Here is an 18989-nt window from a genome sequence, read left to right as displayed (position 1 = left end):
ATCGCAGGGTTTTAGTGCTTTCTTTCCCAATTAGGGACTCTCCACCCTGGCCTCCAAAAGTGAGTACTAGAGGTGGACCAGCTGTAGCATGCGTGGCACAGCTCAGAGCCCAGTTTGCCCAGCAGTTTGATGGGACAGATACTGTTTAAGAAGTTTAAATGTTAATAACCATTGCACCCATATAAAAGCAAACTTGAATATAGGCAAATTTCAAAATAATTTTTTTTTTTTAATGAAGCAGGAGAAAAACACTACTCTATCATAACTTTGTGTGCTCTGAAAGACAGGAAGAATACTAGCCATTAGCATTACAGATACTGTTAGTGGTAGCTGGAGGCAAGATAGGTTGTGACCTTCACATCTCTGAGTAAAAGTGGTTAGCTGACCCAGCTTTGGGGGTCTAGAGAAGGTGTAGTTACTGTGATATTGCACCTGTCAGTAATAGTTTATTATATTAGGTTTGGGGTATAAAAGAATCTGTGGTATGTTTTATTAAAATATATTTGTGCTAGTTAGACTATTATAGTATTTTTAGGCAGTCTGCTATTTTTTACTTACAGCAGATTTTCATGGGTGTAAGGTGCTTTCAAAGTTGATTGTCCTCCTCTGTAAACATAATTTTAGTGCAGTTTTCCTAAATGGCAGTTACAGTGTATTTAAATTTATTCTCTGAAAATAAAAAAATTAAAGAAAAAATAAAATAGAAAAATGGATTTACTTTATTGTTTTGTTTTCTCTCTCTCTCTCTCTCTTTTTTTTTTTTGTGGAACCGGGGATTGAACTCAGGCCCTTGTGCTTGCCAGGGAAGCACTTACTTCACTGAGCCATCTCTCTGGCCCCATGAATTTACTTTCTTTTTTTTTTTTTTAAGTTTTTTTTTTAGAAGATTTTTTTTAAAACATTTATTTATTTGTGTGTGTGTGTGTGTGTGTGTGTGTGTGTGTGTGGCCAGCTCAGCCCACCAGGGGGCGGGGCTGGCTGGCATGTGGTGCTGGGGAATTGAACCGCGGTCCCTTGTGCTTTGCTAAGCTTGTTCCAAGTAGGTGCTTTAGACCACTGAACCATCTCACCAGCCCTGGTTGGTTTTTTTGAGAGGGTCTCACTGTATAACTCAGGCTGGCTCAAACTTGTGGTGATCTTCCTGCCTCAGACTCCTTAGTGCTGGGATTATAGGCATATGCCGCCATGCCTGGGTTGTTATGAAGTGCCTTATGGCAAGATTTAGTAAAAGTTTTCTCAGTGTAGATAATTGGGAAAAGTACATATATGCACTTAAAATGTACAGACCAATAAATAATATTTTTAGAAATATGTATGCAAGCACACAGACAAACGAAAAAGAAAAAGGCCAAAATCTACAGTGATCAAAGACTTTTGCTCAGCGTGGTGGTGCACACCTGTGATCCCCATACTCAGGAGGCTGAGGCAGGAGGATTGCCATGAGTGTGAGGCCAGCCTGGGCTACATAGTGAGACCTGTCTCAGAAAACAGAAAAAAATCCTTAATGCATTTTCTTCTATTGTTCTTATTTTAGACCTTAGTTTTTCTGTCTGGAAAGTTGATTGACTTGAGCGCTGCCACTGCAGTTCTGGTAACTGTTCTTTCTTTCAAGGCGCTCGTATTTGGCTGTTCATCGGTTTTATGCTGGCCTTCGGCTCTCTGATTGCATCTATGTGGATTCTCTTTGGAGGTTATGTTGCTAAGGGTAAGAGACAACGCCAGTTATGGAGCTGTGGTTTATGTCCATGGAGTACTTTGGTTTTGCATTAAAGTTGGGTAATTTATCTTATTGGATTGTTCTGTTCTGTTTTTTGAGACAGGATCTCACTACGTAGTTCAGGCTGCCTTGAACTCAAAGCAGTCCTTCTGTCTCAGCCTCCTAAGGGCTGGGATTGCAGGCGTGTACCACCATGCCCAGAAAATATTTGTTATTTATTTTTTTTACATTTTTATTTATTTGGTACAGGGTCTTTTTATGCAGTTCAGACTCATAGTGAGCTTCCTGTCTTAGTCTCCCAGGCACTGGGATTATGGGCATGTGCCACCATGCTGGTCTTTGGTGGCCAGCGCAGTGCAGCCAGTGTTCCAGGATCAGTCTGGCATGCAGTACTAGGAGTAGAACCCAGGTCCTCATGCTTGCCAGGCAGGCGATTAGACCACTGACCTGTCTCCCTAGCCCAAGTTGGTTATTTTATTTTATTTTTTTAAATTAATTTTATTGCGAAACTAAGTTGGTTATTTTATAATAAGCTTTTTTAAATATAGATGGTCCAGTTACTAACAGTACATATGTATATGGAGACTTCTTTCCCCCACCAGTGTTTGCTTTTGTTTCATGTGTTTTTATCATTCCTGTCTTAATTTTTTTTTCAGTCTAGAACCTAGAAGAAATTGTACATAACTCCAAACTTTGCTTCTCTTTGGCTCAAAAAGTCTTGAATGCTATATATATTTCTAATTTAGCTTGCTTTAACTTTCAGAATAATATCCATGCAAAGTTCTAAGATCCTAGAATTGAAATTCATTCACTAAGCCTCCCTGGCAATATGCTGTCACCATTTTTTAGGTTAAAAAAAAAAAAAAATACTTGCTCTTATTCCTTCTCTTTTATATTACAGTTACGTTTAGTTCAGTTAGATCAGTGGTGGTGAATTTGTGGCACATGTGCCACAGCGGGCACGCAGAGCTGTGTCTGGCAGTTGGGGAGCCAAGTGAGTAAGTTCTTCTAAACTAAAGCCTCAGCCAGGTGTGGGGGTGCACGCCTGTGAGCCCGGCACTCAGAAGGCTGAGTTTGAGACCAGCCTGGCTGCAAAGTGAACCCAAGGTCAGCCTGAACTGCACAGGAAGATCCTATTTCAAAAAGACAGTACAGTAAAATAAAATAAGCCTCTGTGTTGAGGTATAATTGCAGTTTTGGCACTTTGCAACAAAAAAAGCAATAGATAAATAAGTTGCAGTTTGGTCACTCAGTCTCGACAATGTTCACCATTGCTGGGCTGTATCATCTGTGAATTTTACTTCAGGGTAGTAGAGAGAAGAGTTACAGCATTTGCCAAAAAGAATATTGGATCTTACAGGGTGTGGATCAGGTGAGAGCTGAACTCAGAAGGAAGCCTTGAGTTAGCCTTTATCAACCCAAACCAGGCCAACCATGCGCCCTTCTGTAAAGTTCCTGGCTGTCGCAGCGTCTGTGTTGGCCCTGCAGCCCAGCCTACACCAGTATGTACCAGTGAGATCATTTAGCTCCGATTTAACACTTCACAGAGAATGTGACCTTCAGATTAAAATCATGGGTTTGCTGCATTTTTGTTAAAAGTACTTAAATTTGAGAGACAGGAATGGGGATTTTTAAAAGTATATAAGTATTTTTCTTTGTTTATATAACTTATTATTAAACCTTTGTTTCCAAAAATGTAGAAAATAGATTAAAGGGAAAGAAATGGTGATAACATTACCCTTCCTAAATATTTTGATGTATTTCCTTTCAGTCTCTTCTCTTAGGTTTTTTGATATAATTGTTATAAACACAGTTTTGGTCCCTGCTTTTTGTTTTGTGTTGTAGTGGATTGAACCTGAGGCCTTGCCCTTCCTAGGCAGGGGCTCTGCCACTAAGCCACAGCGAGCCACACCCAGCCCCCGTGGTCCTTGCTTTTTGCTTTAAATGTGGAATCATAAGTCATTCTGCTGCTGCTACATGTTAATCACCATCATAATTTTAAAACAAATACATAGCTGGGTGTGGTGGCACATGTCTCTAATTCTAGCACGTGAGAGGCTAAAGTAGGAGGATCACTGCAGACCCTTTCTTAAAAAAAACAACAAAAAAGGCAAACACATGACTTGCATAGTACTTATACACTACAGAAAACTGAGATTATAAAGGAAGTAAAAAGTAAATCTTTTCCCAGACCATATCTATTACTACAGAAACTATTCTTGTAGAAATGTCTAATCGTAGAATTTTAAGTAATTTTCATAAAGCCTATTGAGAATTATTAGCAGCAGATCTATAATTTTACACAGTTCCATTAATACAGTGTTGTTATAACTATTCTAGTCGTAATGTTTATTTAATGTGGATAGTAGTGAAGGCCTAGATAAGCCAGCTGTTACGTTAATCAAATAGATTTATAACTATTTGAAGGTGAGAAAAATCAGACCGTCCATTACCGGGCTTCGGTTTGTCATCTAGTGCGTGCTCATCAGCAGCCGCAGCAGCAGAAGTGCGTGCGAGTTTTCTCTTCAGTTCCAGATAGACCAGAGCACAGTGATCCTGTGGGTGTCGCTCCCATCTGGGCCAAGGGCTGTGCTGTCCTTCCAGCCATGTAGGCCACACACTGGGTGGGCAGGACCTGTCAAAGACACACCTCTCTTTCTCCCTCCCCCACCTCCAGCTCATGAGCAAACCCTGTTGACTCTGCCCTCCTGTGAATCCTGGCTCTAACAGCTTTTACCTTCTCTGTGGCTGCCACCATGGTGGATTCCATCAGACTTGTTTGCCTGATTTGCTGAGTGCCTCCTAGCGGGTGTCCCTTTCTCTCCCCTTGCCCCCTTTACTGCCAGCACAGCAACTAGAGGGATCTTGTTAAAATACATCAGCTCACGCCACTGTGCTGCTGAGATCCTTTTAGTGGCTTCTTGTCTCAGTGTAAGAAGTCAGGGTCCTTGCTTGCTCTTCTTTGCTGTGTGGGACCAGCCCTCTCCCGTGCATGTGTGGTCCCCCTCAGGGCCCTTGCACTTGCTGTCCTGCTGCTTCCTCATGGTCGCAGCCCTCACTCCCTCCTTGCCCTGCTCCAGGGTGGCCTGCTCGTGAGGCCTTCCTGGCCCCCTGGGTCAGACACCCTCAGCACTGCTGCACTTCCTAGGTGTCCTGCTTTATTTTCTCTCCTTGTTGATTTTCCATGTAGTCCGGCTCCATGAAAGCAAAACAGTTCTGTGTACCTCTCGATCCTGAGCCCCTCTCACAGTGTGAGCACACAGTGTGCCTTTAGTAAGTACTTGTTACATGAGTAAAGGATCTGGCGCTAGCCCCGTGCGAGGCTCTGTCACACACATTCCATCAGTAAGTACTCACTCCAGCCGTAGTTCCCAGAGACCTCAGCTATGCTGGGAAAGAAAAAAGGACATTTGCCAGTATGTATGAAATAAAATATTTAAATATCATAAACCTCTAAATATTATTCTTGTTTTCACAGAAAAACCCATAGTGTATCCTGGAATTGCTGTATTTTTCCAGAATGCTTTCATATTTTTTGGGTAAGTTTATTTTGTATTCTTCAAAATATATATTTGATACAGGGTCTCACTACACAGTTCAGATTCGTAGTGATTCTCCCATCTCAGCCTCCCCAGTGCTAGGATTACAGGCTTGCACCACCAAGCCCACTTGTGGGGCTAGCAGAGCATGCAGTACTGGGGATCAAGCTTGGGTCCTTGTGCTTGCCAGACAGACACTTAGACCAGCGAGCTATCTCCCTAGGCATCTTACATATTTTTAATAATAGTTTCTTATATGTTATTTACTATATTTAGTTACTTAATTTATCCCTCCCCCACAGTATTTTCATAACACATGAAGACAACAGTTAAGTATATTTTTAATACAGGGTTAGTTTGTTGCCAACTTCGGGAATATTTAGTAATTTTTAAAATTGCTACCCCCTCAAATGAATAACTATGATTCATGTAGTACCCATTACATAACAAAGACAGTGTTCATTTTAAATGAACACTAACAGTTATTTTTATCTTTGTTTTTATTCTTTCTTTATTTATTTGATACCAAGGATCAAGCTCAGGCCCTTGTGCTTACTGGGCAGGTGCCTCTGCCGCTGAACTATCTCCCCAACCCCTTTAACAGTTATTTTAATGAAAAAAAAAAAAAAAAAAAAAAACTAGCCTAAAATTCTTTAGAGTTAATGCTTTCCTTTGATTCAGTAGAATATGAATGAGATTTGAGTTGGAGGAAAGACTTATCAGATTTTATCACTGCAATTGCAAATGCGAAGATTACTATAGCCTTAAAAGCCCAGTACTGTTATCAGGAACCTTTTCTGATGTTCGTTCTTCCTGGAAGTTTTGGGCCTGTCTTTCCGCCTGATGTCCGCCTCCCCTGCAACCCACTGCAAGCCGCTTCTCGTCTCCTGCATGAGTTCCCACGCGATGCTGCTGCTGTGGGTGGCTTCTGACAGTGAGAGTCACCAGATGTTTCAGAGTGCAAAGAACAGGCCTGTTTGTCCCTGGGTAGAGTCTGGCTTTCATCAGAGTTTTAAAGAAGGCCCCAAGCCAGAAACAACTAGGAAATTGCTATGTGTTATGGAACCTTTCCTTCCTTGTCTCTTCCCATCTGCCAAGGAAAAAGGAAAGGCCCAAATCTACTTGAGTCATTCTTGAAATACAAGTAGTTGTCTATTGTAATAATAATGGTTAATACTCACACTTGATTTTACTTCACCACAATGGATTTTTGCCATTCTGTAAAATCAGTTTGGAAATAAAAACTGTAAATTAAGATGTGGCAAGAAAAACATTTTCTGGATTTTTAAAATTTTGTTTGGATTTTTTTTATTTATTTATTTATTTATTTATTTATTTATTTTTGCAGAACTGGGGATTGAACTCAGGCCCTTGTGCTTGCCGGGGAAGCACTTATGCTACTGAGCCATCTCCCCGGTTCCTTTTTTTTCTTTTTAAAACGAGATTTTACTATGCAGTTCAGGCTAGGCTTGAACTCACTTTGTAGCCTAGGCAGACCTTGAACTGAGCAATTCTCCTGCCTCAGCCTTCCAAGTGCTGGGATTATAAGCATGTGGCACCATGCCCAGTGTTAGATTTTTTTTTTCTAGAATGTAGTGAGTTTATTAAAGGTAACAGGGTAGCAGTCAGAAGAGACAAAAAGCAAAGCAGATTTTTTTTTAAAAAAAGCCATTTTCCAGATTATATCTTGTGTTCTGAGACTGGTGAGGAACCTGAGAAGTCATTTGGGTCAGGCTGGTGTGGCACATGGTACCAGGGATCGAACTGTGGTCCCTGTGCTTACCTAAGCTTGCCTAAGCAGGTGCTCTAGACCGCTGAGCTATCTCGCTGGCCCTTGTTGCCTTTTATACATAAAATAATAGTAATCAGCAAGGCATGATGACACTAGCCTATAATCAGCATTCCGGGTGGCGAGAGGGTCTCAAATGCAAGCCCAGCCTGAGCCATTTAGAAATTTAGAAAGATACAGTCTCAAAACAAAACAAAATTTATTGAGCAATTACTGTGTGCTAAACGTCATTCTCAGTGCTTTATGTACATGTGCACTCTGAATGAGTCGTCCTAACCGTTGCTGGAGATAACTCCATTAATGCTCATTTTATGTGTATAAACAGGCTCAGAGGAATTAGGTCACCTAAAGGTTAGACACAGGTTGACTCCATGGTGCAGGCCATGGCTACTAGGATGCTGAAATTTGAGATGAATTCATTTACATTTTTCTCCTTTAGCTGAGCCTTCAGGCAGTGGCTTCCTGCCAGTTGTTCTGCCGACCCCCACCCCAGTTGTAGCCCTGTATTTGGAAAACATGCTTTCAAATAAAATTTGAGTAAGTCTGTTGATTTTGTAGGGTATATAGAGAAGGTGAGTGTTGATGTTTAGGGCTTTTCCTTTGAAGTTGCAATGCTGAGATTTATATTTTATAGAAGGACCAGGTTTCCTCAGCTTCAATATCTCCATGGGGTCAAAGGTGTCCTAGGGCATTCAGTACCCTCAGTGGCAACCAGAGGGAGGTCGTGTCACAGGTCACAGGCAGAAGCTCCCAGGATTTAGGAGGAGTAGGATTTACTGCAAGTCAGTCAGTTCTGTATCTTAATCCTTATCTACTCCGGCAAGATGAAGGATAAAGTTAATTCCACTTTGGGATATTGCTTTCGGCAGAAAAGCTAATGTGTTACAGCAGGAGAAGCAAAGGAATGAAAGACAAAATTTTACGGGAAATTTATGTGTCTTCCAACAAGGGAAGAAACAGAAGTTCATACATTATCACATTTCAGGAAGCCTAGGGAACTGACATGGACTTGTCATTGTCCCAAAATGGTTAAAGTGAATTGCTTTCATGTGCAACAAGTTTGTTAACTTTCATTTGTTCCCATCATTCTACTTAAAAACAAATTAGGTTAAATTCTCCTGTCACCAAAACAGTTGTAGCAGATTGCCTACCATTCTGACTTAGAATTTAGCAAAGTTAGATTATTTCAGAAAGGGTTTCAAAGGCTGAAGAGATACTTCAGCAGTCTAAGCACCTGCCTGGCAAGTGCAAGGACCTGCGTTCGATTCCCAGTACTGCATGCCATGCTTTCCCTGAAACCAGGCATGGTGGCGCACACCTGTAATCCCAGTGCTGGGGAAGCTGACACAGCAGGATCACTATGAATCTGAATTGTGTAATGAGATCCTATATCAAATACATAAATAAATAAAAATAAAAAAGGATTTCAAAGAGACAGCTTTCAGTACTGAAGGTGACCAAGGGACAATGTAGGGGGGACCCTGGTTCTTGCCCAAGAAATTCTTCAGGTTATGGTTCATATTTGGAAGTTACTGTGTCTCTCCTAAGCTTCCTAGAGAGGCCCTTAATAACCAACTTCAGTTTCTCTTCTTTTATAGCACAAGCAGAAAAGCAGAGATCAGATCTCCTTTTAGAGGTCTATTATTTATTTATTTATTTATTTATTTATTTGGCAGAACCAGGGCTTGAACTCAGGCCCTTACGCTTGCCAGGGAAGCGCTTATTCCACTGAGCCATCTCCCCAGCCCCAATAAGGATGTGGTTTGGTTTGGTTTGGTTTGGTTTGGTTTGGTTTGGTTTGGTTTGGTTTGGTTTGGTTTTTTTGCTCCGAATGCCTTCAGGGCAGGTTTGGCTGGCTGGAGTTGTGGGGATCGAACTACAGCAACCTGAGGCTGACAGCTTTGTGGAAGCAGCCACTTAAAGAACTGAGCTACGGCCAGGCCCCCAGTTACATTTTTAAAAGAAAAATTGATGCACTTCCAAGAACAAGTATAAATGACTTTCTGATTCTATTTTTTCTTTTATTTATAGAAAAACTCTCAAATTTTTACCTTTATAAAGACCTGAAAAACTGGGCATTGGCAAGACCCTGTCTCAAAAAAGACAGAAAGGGCCAAGGCCAGGACTGTAGCTCAGTGTGAAGGCTGTGGGTGCAGTCTCCAGTACTGGGACGGGTGGGGGTTCAAGACCTTACACAACTGTTTTCAACCCACCATTACCATCATGGACATACCTGTGATCGTATGCTGGTAACTGCAGCGTGAGAAGACAGCACAGGCAGCATATGCCATTGAAATGTCTGCTCCAGCCTCGCTCGTACTTAGCCCGGGTCCAAGTCCTGTTGCGTCTGTGCCTTAATTGTCTTAGACCTGTTCTTGTTTGTGCATTTCCATTGCTTGTGTTTGGTCATTGTCTTTCGTTGCCTAACTCACCCCTCTTAACCTGTATAACTCCTAAAACAAAGCTCTGATCCTGTCATTCCCCATGTTGAGTTTTTCAGAACTCCAAGCTGTCCAAAGAAGAGATTAAAACAGACAACTGTCCAGTCAAACTCTCCATACAGTTCTGTTTTGTTTAAAGTTTTAAAAAATTGAACCAACATTTAAAAATCCTTAGAAGCTGGGGAGATAGCTTCAGCAGCTTCAGCGCCTGCCTGGCAAGCACAAGTCCTGAGTTCAATCCTTGAACCAGATAAATAGATGCTAGCTAGCTAGCTAGCTGGATCCTTCGAATGGACAAAAAAAGTCAGAATTTTAGTTCTCTTGAGAAACTAGATCTGACAACTGTAGGCTGCAGATATTAACAATCAACTAGTCATGTAGGTGTTTCCTCTAAATAGCTTTATGTCTCTGCATAGCCCTGTTTTCTGCATTGTCTAGGACGAGGACCAGCCCTGAGAGAACCTGCAGGCTGGCCGCCGGGCCCTTCCCTCCCCTGGGGACCCCCTCGGAGTTGGTTCTCCACAGCCTCGCTGTCTCAGTTCCTTGCCCTCCCTACTCGTTCATCCCACTTTAGGCATATGAGACTCTGCCCTCTCCTGCCACACCTCCACTATCTTTTCCCTGCACACTACTACCCTCCTTGCATCTTGAGTTGAACACTAAGGACAGCTATGGCCACGCCCTCACCGAAACCCTAAATGTCAGCTCTGGGAGGGCGTATTCCTTACTTGCAGCCAGCTGGGCTGTTCCTGGGACCCTGAAGAATTTTTTTTAAGGAAGGGATGGGATTTTGTTCTGTTGACAGTAAACTACTAGGGTCAGAGAATCCTACCCAGCTGAAGGTAGGTACCCATTACCCCAGCCAGCAAGACTTTTTCTTTCTTTCTTTCTTTCTTTCTTTCTTTCTTTCTTTCTTTCTTTCTTTCTTTCTTTTTTTGGCTGTACTGGGGGCATGCTAGACAGGTACTTTATCACAGAGCTACATCCTCAGCCCTGACGCTTTGAGGTTTTCTTTTTTTGCCTTCTGAGATGTTGTTTCCTCTCACTGAACATCATCCTTCATTAGGTTTTTAACAGTCTCCCTGTCAGACTCTTGTTTGTCCATCAGATCGCATTTCAGATATCACCACCTCTGTAAATTCCTGTCTCACTTTTCAGGCAGCATGAATTGTCACTGTGCTCCCTCAGCATTTTGTACATACGTCCTCTATGACAATGCTTACAAAACTGTCAGATGTGAGCAGTATGAGGGTGGAAACTGCATGTGGTATTTATCCTTATAGCCCTGTGACCTAGCACATGAAGACACCAAGGTTTATCAGTGGGGTCGGGAATGTGGGATGTAGTTCGGTGGCCCAGCACTTACCTCGCAGCCATGAAGCCTTGAGTTCTGTCCCCTGCACTTCCTTCAAAAGGCTCATTGAATGAATTTGACGAAGTCAGATAAGTCATTGACTCACACTGAACACTGGTGAACCTGTCCAAAGTCATGTGTCTTATGTACTCCTGAGTTCAGGTTCGGGAACGATGGTGGTACCCAGCACAAGAACCACCTCTAGAACAACCATTTTCCACTGGATATCAAATCATTCCGTATCAAATGTTTCTTATGCTACTCATCATCATACTCTTTGTTGCTTATTTCCCTCCATCCTCAAAATCTCCTGTACTCTCTTCTCAAAGCTAGGGAGTCATGTGATGTTTCTTGTTTTACCCACAGAGGACTGGTGTTTAAGTTTGGCCGCACCGAAGACTTGTGGCAGTGAACGCAGCAGCCTTCCTGCAGCCTGGCAGCCCCTGGGGTTTTTTACCGCTCACTCCCTGTCTTTTGTAATGCCATTTTCTAAACTTACTGCCGAGTGCAGTCTCAGCTTCCGATTGTATAATGCTAAAATCATGAGAACTCCCTGTGTGTGCACAGCAACAGCATCTCTTGTGGTATGCACCTAATTATCTTATACATACAATGTGAAAGGAAATAGTTTCACGCCAGTAACTTCTGTCATTTTATCATGATACAATTAATTTGTAAAAATAAAAGTAAATTACGGAAGAAATTACGGATTCATCAGTGTATTTGGTCTGAGGTCCAAAACTGCAGTGAAAGTGCTCTGAAGATTTAATGTATTTAAACATGGCCTCTTCTTAGTGTCGAATGTTACATGAAATATAAGTATTTTCTTATTTTTATAAACTATTCAGTAGTCAAAATTGTTTCTTATTACATATTGACTTTGTATGGATTTACCAAAAATTCTGTGAAAGTTTCGGCATTTGGCATCGAGGGTCTCCCAAAGGGTGAGCTGTGATTCAGCCGTCAGGTTCCTTGTGCCTCGCCTGTGGGGATCTCATCCGTGTGCCACCGAGTGAGGGGAGAGGGATGTAACCCAGCCGGCGCACAGGGGCCTGGTGGGGCACTGCGCTCTCAGGTGCGATTGCTTGCAGCCCCCAAGCAAACCACAGGAGGCCATTTTGATGAAAAGGAGACCAGAGTTATTCAAAGCTAGCTCTGACTGAGGTGAGGAGCCTCATGTTGCCACAGATCACCTTCTGCCCGTGTCCAGGTGTGCAAGAGGCCACCTCTGTAGTAAGGATGAGCTGGAGAGGGGATAGAGTAAGACTGTAGGTAACTCAAGAATTGCACAGTCCTTCCTGGCCCTTTTGTCTCCCTCCCTTTCCTGTAGAAAGGAAACTTGACCTTGACTTCTTAGTGCATTTTTGTCCTTTCATCTGGGTTTAGGAAGGGAGGGAGTAGTTTCCACTCTAGGTCTCAGGAAAGAACAACTTCTGACTTTTATAGCTCCATTTTGCCCTGCCAGTTACCATTTGACACCACTAGTTTTAGGTGACAAAATTTCTCTGTTGTTCTTAGGATAAATTGGATTGTATGCTTTATGTTATCGCTAATCTAAACCACTAAGCTCTGTGAGAACAGCAGGGTCTATTATAATTACATACATTAGCTTGCAGGAACTCTTACAGTCTGTTGCTCATTGGAACATGTGTCCCCTGAGGCTCTCAACGGCTGCAAAATAGGGCACACGCTCTTCACAATTCTGGCTGGAGATGTTTTTCATAAAATAGGTGACAATTAGCCCCATGAACCACAGCTGTATCTGATGGTTTCAGTATGTGACCTCTTTCACCTGAGCCATCATTTTATGCTGTACTGTCAGTTTTGAATATTGCCAGCCAGAAGGACACTAAGCAAAGAAATAACAGTCCAGCTGTCATCACCCATGAAATTGCTTTTTTTTTTTTTTTTTTTTTGCATAGGGCCATAAAATCACAATTGGAAGGGATCTCAGTAGTTGAAGTCCACCTTTTACACATGAGAATGTATAGGTCAAGGAGTCTTAAAATGATTTCTTCAAGGTCAGTATCAGTGCTGTAGTCATTGCAAAGCTGCGCATCTCCACCTCACAAGTGACCCCCAGCTCTTTCCCCACGGTGGGGCTCAGTATGCTCAAGAAATGCCAACTATTTTAGAAAACTGCTGGACTAAATAGGAAGTGGAATAGAGGTGAATTCTTAGCATTTTAAAATTCTGAATTATCTGTTCTGTCGCTGTAGGCAGGAGTTAACATACTTTCTTAAGCATGAAAAAGATCTGACAGTTGGCACTAGGATTGAACCAAATGTGTCTGCAACCAAAACTCTACTCCCTCCACACCATTGCCTTTGCTGTCTTCTGCCGTGAACTGTTGCCCTGTCATGTGCCCCCTGCCTTGGAGCCAGCTGACTGAAAACCTCTACAAACTGTGAATTAAATAAACCTTTCACCCTTCAACTTGGGGTGTTGAGTGGTTTGTTTCAGCAATGAGAAAAGTAAGACAGAATTTGGTACCAAAAAGTGGGGTCATTGCTGTAACTGTTCCTGACTGTGTGGTTCAGAGCCTTTGGGAGTGGCTTGTGAAGTCTGGAAAGGTTCAGAGATGCCAGCTGGAAAAGCACAAGGACATGTTAGGCTTGCTATGGTTTATGTCTAAGCGTCTCCCCAAGGCCTCATGCAGTCATTGGGTGGCTCCTGGAGTTTGTGGTTGATTATTGTGGGTGTGGGTGCTGCACCCACCCTGAGGCAGGTAATTGGCATTACAGTGTAAGGAAGAGAGAGGGGCTAGCTAGCTGCCTGAGCTGCTGCCACTCCTTTTGCTCTCTTGCTGTCTGCCATTGTCATGAATACTTGCTCTCTTCCATGTGCCACTCTGCCTTGGAGCCAGCTGAGTATGGACTGAAACCTCCACAGACTGTGAGCTAGATAAACTTTTCATTCCTTCATTTTGCATGCCGGGTATTTGTCCCAGCAATGAGAGAAGAGTAACTGAGACAAGACTATATTGTATGAAAGATTCTGGTCAGAGCTTAAAAGACCAGAAAGACAGTAAAGACCAAGCTCAGGAGGTTTCTTCTGAGAAGAAGGACTGCACTGGCTGTTAGACTCCAGATGATGTGTCTTTTTTTTTTTTTTTTTTTTTTGTGGAACTGGGGATTGAACTCAGGCCCTTGCGCTTGCCAGGAAAGTGCTTATTCTACTGAGCCATCTCCCCAGCCCCAAGATGATGTGTCTTATGCCTTGGCAGAAAGTTGGATTTTGCTCAAGTTTAGAGACTGCTTGGGGACCAAAAGCCAATTAATATGGCAGAAGAAATTTCAGGGCAGTCTAATGTTGAAGCATTGGCATGGCTACTGTCTGGGGCTTTTGGACAGATTTATGTTAAGAATCAAGAGCAAATTGTCCCCCAAAAATAAAAAAAAATTAAAAAGGAACAAATTGCCTAGCAGGATGATTCAAAAGATTTTGAGTTTGGTCAGAAAGGAAGCTCCAGTCAAGCTGTGGACTGCCAAAGATAGAACTAGGGAAAAAAAAAAAAAAAAAAGCCGGGGAGATGGCTCAGAGGAATAAGCGCTTCCCTGGCAAGCGCAAGGGCCTGAGTTCTATCCCCAGTTCTGCAAAAAAAAAGAGCTAGGGAGATCTTGATTACTGAGAAAGAACAGGAGAACAGAAAAGATGACCTGCATCACAAGAAGCAGCAGAACTTCACCCTTTTTGCAGCCTCAAAACTGTAAAAGTAAGTCTTCATTTTGAGAAGAAAGCCCCAGAGCACCATGTTCCAGAATGGCAGTGGCTGCCCCATGTTCCAGAACCAGAATAGTAGCAGCCCCACCCTGTTCCACAGTGGCAGCAGTGTAGAGAATGTGTTCCTCGGAATTGGGAGAGTGCCCAATGATCCAGGCTCTTGACCCCTACAGCCAAGAGGGGCTAGCCGGCTGGTACTGCTCCAGCTGGCAGACCTTGGCACTGGTTGTAGGAGAATGCCAAATGCAAGGGTTGTGGGCTCAAGAACACTTCCACCTTGATTTCATAAGAAAGCCTGGGAGGCCAGGCGTTGGAGGGCAGGGCATGATGCAATGAGTGTGAAGCCAAAAGTGTAGCAAAGACCTGAAGTTTGGAGAAGCCAGGACGTGGATCACGGGGTGGAAATTGCAAGGGGGAGCAGAGCAGGTCCAAGAGAGAAGCCATGGGAGCTACAGTAACCAGAAGGGCTGGAGAGGCAGAGTGACCCAAGCTCTTCACAGTTCACATCTTGCCATAGATTTCCTCAGTTGCTGTATATGGAAACTACAAGATTTAATGTTTTCCCAGGTAGATTTTAGACTTGCTTTGGTCCCATTTCTTGTATTCCCCTGTTTGTAACTTTTAAAATGGAAGTGTCTATCTTGTGCCATTAAATGTTGAAAGAGCTTAACTCTATGTTCATTTGTATAGGGGCTCAAGACTAAGAGTTTGCCTTAAATCTCCAAGGAAACTTGGGTCTTGGATTTTTCACCAGTGCTGAACCTTAGGATTTTGGCAATTCTTGGAGATGGATTAAATGCTTTTTCCATAAAGGAATATACTTGAGTCTTTAGGGGATAGGGGAAGAATGTTATGGTTTGCATCTAGATGTCCCCCCCAAAACCTCATGCAATGAGAGCACATATCTGGAGTTTATGATTCATTCATAGTCCGATGCTGGGATTGAGTTTGAGTGCTACACCTACCCAGAGTGGGTAGCCTGCATACAACATAAAGGATTTGTCATACAATATGAGGCTTCGCTCCCTCTTTCTCTCCCACCTGTTGCTTTTGCTATCTTCCTCCACCATGGACTGTTGACCTTGGAGCCAGCTGATTATGACCTGAACCCTCTACAAACTGAGCTAAATAAACCTTTTATAAAAAAGATGCATTTATCTTTAATAAAGCTAGACATTATTTAAAACTTTATTAAATTGTCACTTAAACAAGTTTGTAATTTTTTAAAAATATGAAGTCCATCTGACCTTTTTCCATTGTATATAGACTTGGCTGTAATGAGTGTCACATACAAACAGGTGGGTGACAGGGAAAGGACGTTGTCGTGTGTCCAAATTCTGTAGTAGTCTTGTTATTTTTGGATGCTTTTGCTTAATATCCAACAGCCAAGTGAGGAAACTGTAAAAGCAAAGCAAATATGTTTAGTGCTAATAGACCCTTATTCTCTCTCATTTTATCTCTCTCTCTCTCTCTCTTTCTCTCTCTCTCTCTTCCCCTTCTCCCCTCCCTCCTCTCCCTTCTCCTCCTCTCCCCTCCATCTCCCTGTGTTCCCCACCCCTTGAGACAAGGTCTCACTATTATGCAGTTCAGAGTGGCCATGAATTCACTGTGTGGCCCAAGCTGGCATCAAACGTGTCAATCTTCCTGCCTCAGCTTCCTGAATACTGGAATTACAGGCATAGGTCACCACACAAAGCAACCCTTGTACTCAGATTTGGTGGGGAGCGAACTAGGACTTAAACACAGTACCTCATGCTTGCCAGGCAGGTGCCAGGCTGCTGAGCTATCCCCCCATCTCCTACTCTTAAATTTTATATGCATACTAATTCTGGTTTGATCTCTTTAAACTTAACTGTCAATGGGAATATGAAATCTTACAAGAGGGGCCAGGGAGGTGGTTCAGTAGAATAAGTGCTTCCCTGGCAAGTACAAGGGTCTGAGTTTAATCCCTTTTTCCACCAAAAAAAAAAAAAAAAAAAAAAAGAAAGAAAGAAAGAAAAGAAAAGAAAAATCTTACAAGAAAGCCTCATGCTGAAGGCTTGGTCCCCAGTGCAGTAAGCAGTCAATTCAGGTGTGGGCTTTCAGATGGTGATTGGATTTGAAGTTTCTAAAAACAGTAGATTGATCCATACTTTGATGGCATCATTGGAATGTGATGAAAATTTAGGAGGCGGGAGGCTATATCTTATTCCTGGTCTTTGGCTTTGTTTCTGTCTGTTCCCCTACCCCATTCCTAGCTCCCATGAGGGGAACAGCTTCTTTATGCCAAACCATTCTGCCGTTTCTGCCTCTCTTTGGGCCTAAAAACAATGGAGCGGGCTAACCATGGACTGAACCTACTGAAACCGAGAGCCCAAGTAAAGCTTAGTTTTTTTTTTTTTTTAAAGATTTTTCCTCAGTTGTTTTATCACAGTGAGAGGAAGAAAACTAGTAGGCTAACAGACTCATTACAGACACCTGAAATTTTCTTTAATAAGGAACCTTTAAAAGATGAGATCTTAGATAAATCTTAATTTATCTCTTCACTCAAATTCTTAATATTTGACTTGTTTAACTCTGGTGATAGGGGACCTGCCACTATCAGGTGAAGTAGTAGCTCGTTCTACTTTGCAGACTTCAAATCTTTAGAAATGGATGATGCATCTCCCACCTGGCTTGCTGAAATTCTTTGGAGGAGCATAGGGGGAAGATTTTTTTTCTATATTCCAGTATTATAAAATATTTATGAGCCGGCCAAATAGCTCAGAGGATTAAAGCACCTGCAAGCAGATGCAGGGGCCAGGGGTTCAATCCCTGAGCCTACCATGCCAGCCCTGCCCCCAGAACGTGCTGAGATGGCAATTGAGACTGGGCAGGTGCACCTGTAATCCCAGCTCTTGGAAGGCTATAAACAGGAGAATCACTACTAGTCTGATCTAGTAGTGAGACTCTGAACACCCTGTAGACTCTTCCCTAAAAATACAAAAACAAAAAGTTTACGAAGAGTTCTTAGGTCTCCTTTGTCTCTTTTGTAGGCTGAATATATCCTGAGTCCTTTTTGTGCCATATTACAGCCTGCCAGTCAATTTCATCTCATGTGGAATAACTTTGCACAAGAAGTAGTTTAGCTATTTAGCTATAAATAGGCAGCTAGCAATAGGTAGGGCATAAGATGAAGCTAGTCTTGTCAGCCTTAGAAAGAAAACAGCACGTGCACGGGGTTAAGTGTTAACTCAAGCCATCAGGTAGCTCAGAAATGTAAGAGCAAACACAGGAAAGTGACTGTTGTAATTGATCCCCCTTCCCCCCTTTTACTCCTAATTACACAGCAAGATTTCTGGCAGCCCAAAGAGTGCTTGATCAGTGAGCACATGGCTCCTGCATGCTCTGATGCTCTATACTTCATGTCAGAGCATGGATGGTCCATACTCAGTCTAGACATTAAGCGCACCTTCACCTGTTATGGCCACGGACCTGGCCACCAACACATAAAAGACACTAGACAAAGACTCCACTCTGGCAACTCTTTGAGACACCTCCCAACCATTGGAAGCTTGCTTTCATATACTTCCAATAAACACTTTTCTTAACTACCTCCCTTGTGATTTAATTCTTTGAGTTTGAGAGACATCAGTCCAGTTTGGATGCTAACACTGGGACCACAGAGTCCTAGGGCTAGAAGTGAGGATAGATAACCCTCACGGTGTCTGCTGTGAATCAGTCAGTGCTCCTGCATCTCACATGTACTATCCCCTTCATATGCCCATGGCCACTCAGTGTAGTGAGTCATGTCTGTGTTGTAGAAATGAAGAAGCTGGGACTCCACAAGGACAAGGTCACAGGGGTGGAAGTGGAAGACCACAGATCTTGCTGACTTCAGAGAACGTGCTCTTAGGATGTAAGACTTGGTCTAATTTATAAATGAGGAAACCAAGCCCTGGAGAGGTAAAGTAGTCTTCCCAAGGACTCCAGCTTACCACTAGGGGAGGTAGGACCAGATTTGTATTTCCTCCCAGAATGCATTTCACTGAGACTTTAAGAGGTTGTTGGCAGTCTCCGAAGATGTTTTCCTACTTTAAAAAGCTAGTTTTACACATTCTAGTCGAACAAGCATTTATTAGAACTTAGGCATATGTCTAGAACTTTTATTTAAAATCCAGACACAGGGTAATAAGCTATATGATGGGCCAGGTTTTTAAAACTACATAAAACAGCAAGAGGAGCTCAACATATTTTGTCTTTTTTTCCCCAAAAAAATAGTGGTTTTTCTCAGTTATTCGTCTCTCATTGCTGGGACAAAATATCTGACACCCAAAATGAAAAAAAAAAAAAAAAAAAAGGTTTATTTAGTTTGGAGGTTTCAGTCCATACTCAGCTGGCTCCGAGGCAGAGTGACACATGGCAGAGAGCAACCATTCTTGGCTGCATCAGCAAAGAGCAGAGAACG

The 18989-nt window shown here is 42.6% G+C and overlaps 2 protein-coding genes across 2 annotated transcripts in view; one reads left to right on the top strand and one right to left on the bottom strand.

Moving 5' to 3' along the window:
• The window catches only part of Tmem50a (transmembrane protein 50A), a 28569-nt gene extending 15293 nt beyond the window's left edge, over nt 1-13276 (top strand). The window contains exons 5-7 of the mRNA XM_004637591.2: nt 1613-1705; nt 5196-5256; nt 11207-13276. Coding sequence (XP_004637648.1) covers nt 1613-1705; nt 5196-5256; nt 11207-11252 — 200 coding nt within the window. The 3' untranslated portion in view covers nt 11253-13276. The remainder of the gene's footprint in view (nt 1-1612; nt 1706-5195; nt 5257-11206) is intronic.
• A 2626-nt stretch (nt 13277-15902) lies between these two features.
• Nucleotides 15903-18989, bottom strand: part of Rhce (Rh blood group CcEe antigens) — a 61497-nt gene continuing 58410 nt past the window's right edge. Inside the window, exon 11 of the mRNA XM_023722538.1 lies at nt 15903-15961. Within this exon, the coding sequence (XP_023578306.1) occupies nt 15935-15961 (27 nt within the window). The 3' untranslated portion in view covers nt 15903-15934. The remainder of the gene's footprint in view (nt 15962-18989) is intronic.

This window comes from Octodon degus, unplaced genomic scaffold (assembly GCF_000260255.1).
Source record: "Octodon degus isolate 3935 unplaced genomic scaffold, OctDeg1.0 scaffold00092, whole genome shotgun sequence".
NCBI lineage: Eukaryota > Metazoa > Chordata > Mammalia > Rodentia > Octodontidae > Octodon > Octodon degus.
The sequence above is the reverse complement of the archived record's forward strand: the minus strand, read 5'-3'. Positions and strand labels throughout refer to the sequence as shown.